The sequence below is a fragment of the Otolemur garnettii genome, unplaced genomic scaffold, assembly GCF_000181295.1.
Source record: "Otolemur garnettii isolate 467f Iridium unplaced genomic scaffold, OtoGar3 scaffold00014, whole genome shotgun sequence".
Lineage (NCBI taxonomy): Eukaryota > Metazoa > Chordata > Mammalia > Primates > Galagidae > Otolemur > Otolemur garnettii.
The window spans coordinates 3,442,317-3,455,972 of record NW_003852409.1 but is presented as its reverse complement, the minus strand read 5'-3'; the positions used below and the strand labels follow the sequence as shown (position 1 = coordinate 3,455,972).

The window sequence follows — 13,656 nt, the reverse complement described above, 5'->3', positions numbered from 1 at the left end:
GCACCTTAGCCACTTGAGCCACAGGCGCCAAGCCATAATCTCCTTTTCTTAAAGTCAACTGATTATAGACATCTACGAAATACCTTCACGGCAACCCCAGGATTAGTGTTTGATTAAGGGGATGATAGCCTACCCAAAATGGCACATCAAAATGACCATCTATATTAGTTACCCAGGGATGTCATAACAACATACCACAAACTGGGCTCCTTAAAACAATTGAAATTTGTTCTCCCACAGTTCTGGAGACTAGAAGCCTGATATTAAGGTGTCAGCAGGGCCTTATGCTCTCTGAAGGCTATAGGAGAGAAATGTTTCATACCTTTCTCTCAGTTTCTGGTGTTGTGGGCAATTGTTGGCATTCCTCCAGTCTCTGCCTCCTGTATCATGTGACCTTCTACCAATGTGTGTCTATGTGTCTCTTCTACCCTTTTTTAAAGACCAATAGTCCATACTGTATTAGGGCCCATTTTAATAACTTCATTTTTAACTGTTACATCTGTAAAGACCCTTCCAAATAAGGTCATATTCACAGGTATTAGGGGTTAGGACTTCAACATGTCCTTGGGTGAGGAGTGGGGGAGACAATTCAACCCATACCACCATCACACTTTGTTATGACACTCAATACATCAAACTGTGTTTAATTTATACCCTGGCCTGGTAACAAAAAGAACATAACAGCCTTAGAGTATGAGCTGCAGTCACTTAATGATCCTAGAGCTTGGTACAGTGTCAAACACACAGTTAGTGCTCACTTAATGGATGGCTCCACATCTCACATTCAACTTCCTTAGGTATCTATTTGAACCACAGGGAGGTATCTGATGTAAGGCATAGCCCTGTTAAATGCAGGGAAAGGTTACTCCCAAAACATAGCAAAGAGAAATTCCTCAGGACTTGTTGAAAGGGCCTCCGGAAGTTTGCAAAATCTCCTCCTAAACTCCGCCCCCCCCCAAAAAGGAGGCTGACTGGGTGGGGCTCCAGTTCTTCCTGAAACCAGAATGCAGACATGCGCTTAAACTTCAAGCTTTCCTTATTAGATTACAGTACCTCTTTCCAATATACCAGAGGAACAGGTAACAAGGCCAAAGAATTGAATTGTCCAGAGCCATAGCTTGCCAGGTGGCAGAACAGGAAATAGAAAGGAGTAAGCAGGCGTGGCAGAACTGCTGGATGTCTGCCAATATCCATTCACCCCTTCTTCCTTGACAGTAGAAACCTTGACTTATTTGCTTGTCTGTTTCTCTGGGTAGAATAAAAGCTAGATTTCTCAGCCTCCCTTGCAGCTAGGCACAGCCATGTGACTAAGTGTGCTGCCAATGGGCTACAAATGGTGGTATCAGGGGGACTTCTAAGATACGTCCTAAAACGAAACTTCTTCCTACTGGTTGGATCGTGGGTGTGAAGACTGGACCTCAAGCAGCTATGTTGGGTCATGAGTTAAAAGTTATCCACTGAGAATGGTGAAACGACAAGGCAGCAGGAGCTGAGGCACCTGACACTGTGTATACTGACATCCTGACTGCTCCTGCCAGCCTTCATTGATGTAAAATAGAAATGAACTTCTATATCATTTAAGCCACTATCTCTGTATGTTTTTTGCCCTATACAACCAAATCTAACCCTAACTGACACAAAGGACTAATTGAAGAGAATTCCCCCCAAATCTGGCTCTGATAACGTAGTAGTTTTAAAACAAAGCTGTAGGCTGGGCACAGTGGCTCATGCCTGTAATCCTCGCACTCTGGGAGGCCAAGGCTGGCAGATCACCTGAGCTCAGGAGTTCAAGATTAGCCTGAGAGCAAGAGCAAGACCCCATCTCTAAAAATTATTGAGCATTGTGGTGAGAGCCTATAGTCCCAGCTACTCAGGAGACTGAAGCAAGAGAATCCCTTGAGCCCACAAGTTGGAGGTTGCTGTGAGCTATGACACTACAGCACTCTACCGAGGGTGACAAAGTGAAACTCTGTCTCAAAAAAATAAGTAAATAAATGAATAAATAAAATAAAGCTGCAAATTCCTCATTATTCCCTGCCTTTGAATAAGGTAGACCTATAACTACTTCAATCAACAGATATGCTCTATGACCTCTGAGGCGAGGTATAAAAGGCTATGAAGCTGCTACTTTGTTCTTTGAATTACCGTTCTTGGAGCTTTGAGGTGCCAGGTAATAAATTTGACTATCCTGGTACCATCACGTTGAAGAGGTCACAAGTAGACACCCTGTCAACTATGCCAGCTGAGTCCGATTCCCAGTCAGCCCAGCCAACCCAGGCATCAGACAGGTGAGTGAACAAGCCATCCTGGAAGTGGCTCTTCCCTAGGGCATTCATGTCACCTCCAGCTGTTCCAGTCATTTTAGCTGTGGCCCCAGAAAGCATGGAACGGAAAAGAAACATGCCTTTTTCTAATTCCTGAGCCACAGAATCCATGAGCATAATAAGATAGATGGTGGTGCTTTAACACCAGGAAGGTTTGGGATGTTATGCAGCAGAGGATACCCAAAACAAATGGATGACTTTTATCAGTAGTTTCTCACTCAGTAAATATCTACTGAGTATCTACCATGTGCCAAACACCATATTGAGCAAGTGCAAAACATACACAAAGCTGGGCACTAGTTAAAGTAGTAGGGACAGATTTTAATCCATAATATACTATTGCAATAGAGAAGAGAGTCCATCGTGAACTGAACTCAGTGTTGATTTGTACAGAGGTGACTGGGCATTTTAAATGGAGGGCATGGGGTGGAGACTCAGTAGAATTAGGAACGTGAAAAATTCCAAAAGGGTGGTCAGTATAAATGCTATAATTATAGCATTTATACTGTGTCTGTTAGCTGGCAATTATCAAAGTTAAGATTTCATCCTCCCAAAAAAACTGGGAGACAGAGGCCCTACCCTTTCTGACAATTACATTTTATTTATTTTATTTTATTATTTTTTTTTTGAGACAGAGTCTCACTCTATCACCCTGGGTAGAGTGCTGTGGCATCATAGCTCACAGCAACATCAAACTCCTGGACTCAAGTGATCCTCTTGCCTCAGCCTCCCAAGTAGCTGGGACTGTAGGTGCCTACCACAACACCTGGCTATTTTTTAGAGACGGGTCTCACTATTGCTCAGGCTGGTCTAGAACTCCTGAGCTCAGGCAATCTACCCACATCAGCCTCCCAGAGTCCTAGGATTATAGGTGTGAGCCACTGCTCCCAACTAACAATTACATTTTGAATGAATGGCTTTCAAATCCTTGAGAAGGACACTCCTGAGTTGTAGGAAATATATGTAGATCTCAAAGGGACAGAGGAGAGATTCACAATTGTAAGCCCATTTTAGTAAATGTTCTAAGAAAGAGTGGTTAGGGCCTATGGTCAGGTGTCTGCTGGACTGTAAGCTCTTTTGGCACCCCGAGCTTCTCAACTGTAAGAAGCTAGCTTAGGGTCACCCTAGGGATGCAGCTCTGAGATGTTAGAAACTATGTTAGTGTTTGTTTAAGTCTTTTAGTGTCAGGAGCAAAGTGTGGACAAAGTCATTTGTGTTGCCAGACCACAGATGAGGCCCAGTCAAGAAGGGCTCAGAGGAGTCTAGCTAGGGCTTGGACAAGGAGAGAGTCTTTGTTACAAGACATATTTTTGACATTATGATGCTCAGAGGCTATTGGAACAGACAAAGATAACTAATTTGAGTTATGGTAAGTGTTCTGAAAGTGTTTAGGATAGTAGAATCTGGTCTAGTTTAGGAGTTTTGCAGAGCTTCTCTGAGGTAGTGTTTACACACATACCCAAATGCTAAAGAGATCAGAAACGGCATTTTAGGTTAATCTGTAACTCCCTCTGCTGGTGCCTGGCAAAGGGAAAAGAATAATTTTGCATCCCCTGTGGAAGGATAGAGTAAAAGCCACATTTTTGTTGTTGTTTGTTTTACCATGGTAAGTTGATCCAGAGCTTTTTAACCAAATAGTCTCAAAAGAGACCACAAGTCAAACAGTCTAGGAAGTCTGGGTGCAGTAGCTCAGGCCTATAAGCCTAGCTCCTTAGGAGGCCCAATTGGAAGAAGTGGCTGAGCCCTAGAGTTCCATGCCAGCCTGGGGAACATAGTAAGATCTTATCTCTACAAAAAGATAGAAAAATTAGCTGGGCATGATGGCAGGTGCCTGTAGTCCCAGCTGCTCAAGAGGCTGAGGTAGTAGGATTACTTTAGTCCAGGACTTTGATGTTGCAGGGAGCCATGATGCCACCACTGCATTTTAGCCCAGGCAACAGAGTGAGACCCCCGTCTCTAAATATATAAATAAATAAATGGAAAAAAAAAGTTTAAGAGGCACAAATCTGGTCCAACTCTCTCATTTTATAGATGGGGAGTCTGATCTACAGGCTGGGGGAAGCTCTTGAACAATGTGGTGGCCCTTGTAGAGAGTTAGAATTTAACCACACAATCTCTGGTTACTGACCTCCTGGATGAGGTCGCTAGGCTTCAGGAGGTCAGTGGGGTTTGGGGTGAACCATGCAAAGCAGCTTCCACCCAGGACAACCTGCTACTGCTATTAGGCTTGAGGGAGGTAGTTCCTTCCACCCACAGTGCTCAGGTCCCCACCTGCTTCTCTTGAAGAACAAAGTCTGCTGGTTGGTGATGGAAGGCAGGTAAGATGGGAAAGGCTTAGAGTTGAGCCTTTGGCCTCTATCCAGACACACTTAAGATCTGTGGTTAGATTATGAAACAGACAAGGCTTATAACACATGATGTCTTGGATCAGCTCACCACGTTGTAATGCTTCAGTTGCAGAAAAAAGAGCAATGGGATTAGGCCTTAGAGACATGGGTTCAAACCTCAGGTAATAGATGAAAAGCTATTTTTTATTGAGCACCAACTGTGTGCTGCAAACTGCTAGACTTAATTTTCATATATAGTAGAACCATCATAGCTGACCATTTTTCCTACATTGACCACCTCCTGAAGTTGACCTAATTAGACCAGGCATGTACCACATCACATGTACTCAATGAAAAACTGACTTGTATGTACACCATCTCCATAAGTTGTATCTTGACCACACGGACTGTGACACACAATGGTGGTGCTTTAATTTACCCTCTATAATGTGACCAGTTGAATCCATGCTACACCACAGGGGAGAAAGTGCAGGCTTTGCCCTGTAGTTGCCTCATGTTTTTCTTTAGTTTAAGTTCTTTTCTCACATTTCATTACTGCCACGTGTTGGACTAGGCCTAATGTTCTATCATGTTTATCACGTATTGCAGAAGATTTTTTTCAACTTGAAGGACTGGTCTGAATTGTAGGTACATCCCATATAACTGATGAAAAATTTTATAGTTAATCAAGACATGATATGGCCCAAAAGAAAGAACTCAAAGTGCTGGCATTGATCATCTCTGCTTTCTGAAAAGCAGCAGCAGCCAAAGAAAGACATCAGAACATTTTGGTGTTAGCAGGACCACAGTCAGCAATGTCCAAAAACGTAAATGTGAGCACTTGGAGAGAGATGGTCAGGGAAAGCAGAGACCCACAGCAGAAAAGGAGGAAAACGTCCCTGCAGGAAGTCAGTGAAGCTGGTTCAAACAAAAGAGGGCAGTTAACTCCTGAATCTCTGGGCCAGTGATCCAAGAAGTTGCTAAAAATTCGCAGAGGAATTCAGGATGGCAGATTTCCAAATATCAAGTAGTTGGCTTGAGAAAGCCAAACTTCCAACACGAGATCTCTCATCAAGTCTTGTGTGGTGAATCCAATGCAGTTCAGTCTAAGTTGTGGAAGAGTTCATCAAAAAGTTGCCACTTCAGAAGCTCCAGAGATGACGACATCTATAATGCTGAGGAGCGCAGACTCTTTTTCAAGGTGATGCCTGACAGGAGCCTCGTCACGGACGAGGTAACAAATGTAAAAGCAGAAAACTTTCCAAGGAATGTTTCACAGTTCTGCTTTGCACCAGCTCAGCTGGAGAGAAACTAAAGCCCTTGGAGACTGGTGAGTTGGCAAAGCCACGTGCATACAAGCACCTGAAGCCCAAAGACCTTCCCATTGCTTAGAGATCAAAGAGATGCATGTGGATGACTGGGGCCCTATTTGAGGAGTACATAAGAGGTATCAACTGAGAAATGAAGAAGAAATGGTTTATTCTACTGACAGCAGACAACTGTCCTGGCCACCCACAAGTGACACTAAGTGACACTTGTGACAAACATAACACTAAAATTTTTGCCTCCAGACATGACTTTAAAAATCCAACTTCTTGACCAAGAAAGACATCATCAAAACATTTAAAACACACTACTGAGGCCAGTTCCTGCAGTGGGTTATTACTAAAACACAAACTCATGGTCTTCCTGTGGAAGCAACTTCATCTGCGGCCTCAGGTAACACCCTAGATGCGTCCTCTGGATCAGTTCTGCTTGGAATAGAATTCAGCCAGAAATGATACAGAAGTGTTTCCAGAAAGTTGGATTGCCACAGCACAAGAGCACGACGTTTTGGCCCCATCAGGTAGTCCATTTCCCATGGCAGAATTCAAAGGAGTAGATTTTGGAGATTTTGTTATAATGGGTGATGAGGTGGCAACCTGTAATGAACTGATCCAGAAGCAATTTTCCAAGCAATTATTGACCAAAGTACAGATAGCATAAAAGTGCATGAAGCAGATGATGAAGTGGAAGAAGCAAGTGAGGATGACACAGAAATTGCAGAGTCTCAAAAAGAAGAGGATGTCAGGCACCCGATAATGCAGTTGAAGTCATTTGCTGTGGAAAAATGCCCAGGTATATTGAGTGGCATAGCCGGTGCTGAGAGTGCTTTCTCCACTTAACGTTTACAGTAAGAATAAGAAACAAAGACTGACTCATTTTTCTAGGAAGAATGATTACACCACAAGAGAACAGTAAATTGTGTTGATTTTGTATGATACTGTATGTATGATTTTTCTGTGTTTCAAGTTTGTAAGGCAGCTAGATGAGAAACCATAGGCTGGGGGAAGTAAAAGCTGCAATTTTTGCATGCTGTACTCAAGGTTGTCCAATATACAAGTGCAGAACAAGGGTCTGTATCTGCATCTCCTGCCTCCCAGCTCAGGATTTCTCGCTTTACCACTCACTGTGTGCAGGGTGCTAGGAGATCGAAAGGCAACTTAGCTCAGGGGGTAGGAGCACAACCTTGGAGCCTACTTGCCAGAGCTCAAACCCCAGCACAGATGACTAACACAACTTACTTAACTTGTCTGGACTCAATTTACTCATTTATAATACAGTGACTGACGGTAATACTAATATTGCCTGAGTAGGGTTATTGGGAGAATTGAGGGATATCCTCCACATGTCACCCTCCCTGGGCACAAAACAGAGTAGAAAGGCAAGTGGAAGATGTCCAGCACCCTGGTTCTTGAGTGGTATTCAGAACAGAAGCATTGTAGCTTGATAGAACTATAGCATCTTTTCAATAGAGGCAAAACACTAAGAATGGTCCCTGCCCAGAGTAAGCTCTGTTTAAGTGTTATCATTGACAATGAGTTGGCATCCTTAGAGGATGAGTTTAGCTGGGACCTTAATTCTTTTTGGCTCTTCCCAAATCGAGTACCTTGTCCTTTCCTTGGGTTTGTTGCTCATTTTAAGGGGCTTAACTATTCACTGACCAACCATCTTTTATCATTGGCTGCTCAAAAATAAGGTAGATTTTTCTAGAAAACTTTTGATGTTTCATAGCTCCCTTCATGGGGGTGGGGGGTCATTACATTCTTTTAGAGTTTAATATGATATACAGTAGATGTGGTATTTCAAACGCATAGTGGGGAACAGATGTCTGATTCAAGCAAGAATTAGGACAACTTGATAACCACTTGGAAAAAGTAAAATTAAATCCCGACCTCACATCTTATACAAAAACAAAATCCAAGTGATCTAAAGATGCCAAAATAAAGAGAGAGTTCTGTGAGGAAGAGAAGAAAGAAAGGGAGGATAGAAGGGAAGGAGGGAGAGAGGAAACAATGAAAGTATCACAGATGAATAAAAACAAAGGCCACTATGAAAAATATTTGTAAATTTAGACTATTTAAAAGTTTTTGAATTATGTAAGTCTTCCAAAAATAATAAAAGTGAAAAGACAAATCAGAAAGATATTTGCAGATGACCTTTACCCAATATATGAATCAATGGGGAAATAAAAATAACAAAAATAAAAATGGTCACAGAATCTGAATAGACAGTTCTCTCCAAAAAGGACATAAATGGTCTACGAATGTACAAAAATATGCTCAATCTCTCTAAAATGTACGAAAATTAAACTTACTCTGAAACATTTTTTCACCTATCAGAACGGCACAGATTAAAAAGGTTATTAACTCCATTGTTGGCAAGGATGTGAATAAATGTACTTTGATACACTGTTGGTAGGAATGCAAGCTGGTGTAACGTGTTGGAAAGCAATTAGGCAACATTTATTACAAATGTTAATATTAACATCCTTTTGATTCTGCAGTTCCACTTCTAGGAATTTATCCAACAAAAACAGACTCACCAGTGCTCAAAAGATATGCATACAAAGAAGCTTATTACAGTATTGTGTAAAAAAGCAAAAGGCTGGAAACAACCCAAATGCCCATTAACAGGAGATTATAAAATAGAGTAACGCACACGTCCAATACCATAATATTCCACAGTGCCATTGACAAGCTTGAGCTAATTCTACGTCTTTAAGACACAAGTGTGTTTAAGATGCATTCTAAAGTCAAGAAAAGCAAGTCACAGAGCTGTATAGATAGTATGATACTATTTTGGTAAAATATGTTAACACATACAAAGGGGAAAAAATCTATACGAAAACTCGCCAAACCACTAATTATTGTATTTTTTTCTATTGAGTGAGATTCTGTAGTCTTTTCACTTTCATTTAATATATCCTTTTTTTTTTTTTCAACAAATAGTTATTGATCATCTACCATTTGGCAGGCAGTGTGCTAGATTCTGGGGATATAATGGTAAACAATCCCAAAGCCATATATTCCTATAACATAATTCTTTACAATAGACATCACTACCTTAATAAGGAAAGAAAGTTAGATACTTAGAAGACAATTTGGTTCTCTTTATTGCAATCCTAAGCCTTCCTCACCAGTCCCCTAATCCACTGTATTAGTCTTTGGTGTTCCTGTCCCTTCCTCTCTCTGGTGTAGGAGATGGCCCACAGAAGGCAGGAAAACCCCCGAAACGTGCCAAGTGGGTTCTTGGCTTTGCAAGAAAGAATCTGAGAGCTAGCCAACTGGCAAGAGAAAGGTTATTGAGAGACAGACAATAGATACTACCCCACAGACAAAGTAAGGGTCCTCTCCCAAGCAGAAAGGGGACCCGTTATAGGGAAATGGTAACATTTTTGTGTGTTCAAACACCCTGGTAGGAAACAGCCATATCTGACAAGTATTGTCTTGAGGTCAGGCCATAAAAGCTCATCATAAACTGCTGTCACAGAAAGGAAAGCACCAGCAGTTTGTAAGGCTTAGTAATTCACCTGTCCTCGGGTGGTCCCAGGTGGGTGACATGCTGGTGATTTCCTTGTTCGGGGTAGTTAGGGTCTGATATGGGCCAAAATGGCTGGAGTCAGGCTCTCTCGACCTTCCTTTTCTGCCTCATCCCTACATTATCTTCCTTCGCTCTCTTTCCTCTCTTTTTTCTAAAACTACATAGACCCCTCCCATTCTTTTTTGCAGGGGGACAGAGTCTCTCTCTGTCACCCTGGGTAGAGTGCCATGACATCGTAGCTTACAGCAACCTCAAACCTTAGGTTTGAGCAATCCTTTTGCCTCAGCCTCCAGAGTAGCTGAGACTACAGGTGCCTGCCACTATGCCCACACAGTTCTTCTATTTTTAGTGAGGATGAGGGTCTCATTCTCACTGAGGCTGGTCTTGAACACCTGAGCTTAGGCTATCCACCTATCTTGGGCTCCCAGAGTGCTAGGATTATAGGCATGAGCCACCACGCCCGGCCAAATAAACCTGTTCATTTTTAATATACTACCCAGGCTCAGGTATTTCCTTTATAGCAGCACACAATGGACTAACACGTGCGGGATTCTCTGGGAGCCAGAGGCAGTGTTCCTGCCACTTAACACACATAATACCTGGCATTCAGAAGATACTCAATACATTTTGGTATATAAAGTTCGTGCTGGCAATGGCACTTGCCCAGATCACCTTTCAAAAGAACCTGCTGGGGGAAACGCAGTTGACTGAGAGCTTCCAGCTGTGATGCCCTCTGGTCCTTTGTGGTATCCCATGGTTTCTTCAGAACTTTAGCAAAGCAACCTTTACTTGGAGACTTCTCGTGGCCTAGACGAGATTGCACTGCAGCCCAAAGCCCCTCCCACAAAATCTCCTCATTTCCACTCCCCTTCCTCAGATATCAGACCTGCATCTTGGTCTGAAGGCCCCCTTCCCCTTTCTCCCTTCCTCTTTATCCTCTGCAGAAAAAAAAAAAAAATCCAGGCATCTGATTCTCAGACAACGCAAACCAACACAGAGATGGATGAAACAAAATGCTGGAAGAAAACCTATAAATAATAAGACCACTGATACACTTTTATATGAGAAATACCTGCATGTACAAAGATGTGCTGGATCATCCCTGCTTCATAAACTTCATTGTGCAAATGAGTCTCCTGGGAATCTTGATGAAATGCAGATTCTGGTCTAAAGTAGCTCTAGGTTGGGCCCCAGATGCTGTATAGTCAGACCCCATGTTACATAAAACTCGCACTTACAAAGGCTGTTACAGTAAGTCCCTGAGTTACAAACATCTGATTGACGTACAACTCATACTTGTGAATGGAGGCTATTACATATAGGTATTATATAAACGTACCTGGGTCTAACTTACATAGAAATTCAACTAAAGAATAAACCTATAGACCCTATCATTTTTATACCCTGGGGACTAGCTGTATTTCTAATAAGTTCCCAGGTGATACCAATGTGCTGCTCCAAGGACCACATATTGAGCAACAAGGTGTTTGACGTTTTCTACTACCCTGCTGTGTCTTTTTCTTGCTGTTCCATACCCTGGGAGACTGATGGCATGGACTACATCCAAGCCTCTGGCTTCCAGGTGGGTTTGCCAATGGGAAGCATTGGCAGGGGGTCAGATGGCAGGAGGGTAAAGCCAGAGGTTGAGACTCCTCTGGGGATAGCTCCCTACTGAGTTTCTGTGGGTTGCCTGTGTCCCTCTAGCTCCTAGCAGGTAACCCTGCAGTTTTGTCTCTTGAGGACTTCCAACACCTGCTCTTCCTTTCTCTTCTTCAGGCGAGGTGTGGTAACAGCTCCCTACTATTACCAGCCCTGGGGTACTGCACCATCCCTGTGGCTCTTAGCAAATCCTGTCCACACTTCTGTAAATGGTTCTTTCATAAGCATTCCTGAGTTCCTCAGCCAAGTGTGTCATCTGTCCCCGCTGGGACCCTGGCTGGTAGACACAAGCTCTGGCTATGTTGCTCAGGATTGTCTCGAACTCCAGGCCTCAAGTGATCCTCCTGCCTCAGCCTCCCAAAGCACTAGGATGACAGGCATAGGTCACCACAACCTGCCTAGGATTTTTTATAATGGCAGAAAACTGGAAACAAGCTAACTGTGCCTTGTTTTAAAATGATTAAATAAATTACATCAACGTAATGGTGCTATATGCAGCCATTAAAAAAAATCCAGCAGTCTATATTCACTTACATGGAAAGATGCCCGAGATATTTGTTAAATGGAAAAAAGAAAGGAAAAAGATGAAGATTCAGAATAGTATGCATAGTGTGAACCCATTCATTAAAAAAAGTAAATTATGCCATTTGTTAGCATTCTAATTGCAAGTAATGACAACCCTGTTTTAAATAAACCTATCCAGAAAGACTGGTGGGACGGATAGATTTTCTGACTCCATCTCCTTGTGTCACTTGGTCTGCTTTCCTTTGTAGCAGCTTCACTTTCAGGCAGGCTGTCTTTAAGTGGTGGCAGAGTGCCAGTTGGTTTCCAACATCTGATATCACCACAGCTGACAGCATCAGTAGAGTGGACCTTCTTCCCAATTGCTTCAGTGAAAATTCTGGGCTGAAGCCAATTACGATGGGCTTGGACATGAAAGCCCAGCAAGCCACGAGGACTGTGGGTGGGGGAGAGATGCTCTCCTAAAGACAGAGGGTGTCTATAGGGAATATTTACTAGTAGACATTTGTTATCCTTTTCTACTGTTCAGCATCTAAAACCCTTCCTACAGTGGGCAGCCCCCTACTTTCTGGGGGAAGAGAACACCTCCCGTTATTACAGATACTGAAAATGCCAGAAACTCACTTTCCCAGCCTCCCATTTCGTCAGGCAGTGGACATGACCTAAACTGGACTGATTCAGACATTCCCACCTCAGGCTCAAAATCAGAAGCTAGTGACACCAAAAAGGGCCTGCACCAAATCCATGTGGGAACAGGTTGCCACTGTGGCATGATTTGGGGCATTGTTCCTGGCTGTAGGGTCTTCAGAAGGGGTTCTGACCTTTGTGGGTTCTCTGAGCTATGAAGGAAGCTTGTACTAAATCTGTTTTAATTATTCAGAAGGTTTTTTGCTGTGTGCAGTCAAGGAGCTTGAATAATGCCTCTGTATGCCTGTATGTATCTTTATATACGTGTGACATGTTTTTGGAAAAATAAAATAAATGTGAGTATGGGTCTGTGAGGCCCAGGACTTGGAGGGTGGGTGAGAAAGAAATGGGCATTTACTTTTGCTTCATGCCCTTTTGTACTGTTGAAATGTAGTTTTACTTTTATATCACTTTTATATTTAAATAACTAGTTAATAAAAATATATGAAAGATATCTGAATAAAAAGAATAAGACAAAGGTGCAATGTATTCAGGATTTTCATGGAAACTCCTGTTTACATTAGACCTTCCGAAGAAAGGTCCTCACCTCCCTTGTGTGAATGAGACCAAATCTGGAAGTCTGTGAGCGCATACCACCTCCGACACTGGCCTGAGCCAAGCTCTAGCTCTGCAACTCACCTGCTCCGATATTTTCCTTGGCTCCTCATTGCTCACAGAATAAATCCCACAGTCTTCCTCCAGGCACCCAAGCCCTCTGCAATCTGAGTTCTACATACTTTCATGACTCTTCCCCATCTTTATGCTCTGCCTAGAAGACGTTTTCTTCCAGGCCTACTGGCCCAGATCCTAAGGACACGGTTACCATCATCTCTGATCCACCAAAGCCATGACTATTGTCCCTTCTTCACACCCTAGTCAGATTTTGCCCTGGATTATAATTCTATATTCATATTGGAGACTTAGTCATTTAACAGTCAAGTATTGAGCACCTACTGCATACCAGGGATTTTGTTAGGCTTTGGGGTCACACACTTCAGTCTATGGAAACCAATTACCCCATATTAGAGGGTTAAGGTTGGGCAGGTGGCACAACATGAATTATTTATGGGCAGGGCTGCTCTTGTGAGAACCTTCCTCTTTCCCTCTGCCTGGATTACTCTTCTCGCACGTTAGAATGGCTTGCTTTCTCAGTTTCTCCGGGTCTTGGCAAATGTCACATTTTCAGTGCCCATTCTATCATGACATCCTCCCCTCTATCCCATTTACCTGGATTTATGCTCCATTTGTTGTTTTAATAGGGCTTATCCCCACTA

At 42.7% G+C, this 13,656-nt stretch overlaps 1 protein-coding gene across 1 annotated transcript in view; it reads right to left on the bottom strand.

The window, feature by feature from the left end:
• Positions 1-13,050, bottom strand: part of GALNT12 (polypeptide N-acetylgalactosaminyltransferase 12) — a 48,642-nt gene extending 35,592 nt beyond the window's left edge. The window contains exon 1 of the mRNA XM_012802376.2: positions 13,022-13,050. Within this exon, the coding sequence (XP_012657830.2) occupies positions 13,022-13,050 (29 nt within the window). The remainder of the gene's footprint in view (positions 1-13,021) is intronic.
• Between the last annotated feature and the right edge of the window lie 606 nt (positions 13,051-13,656).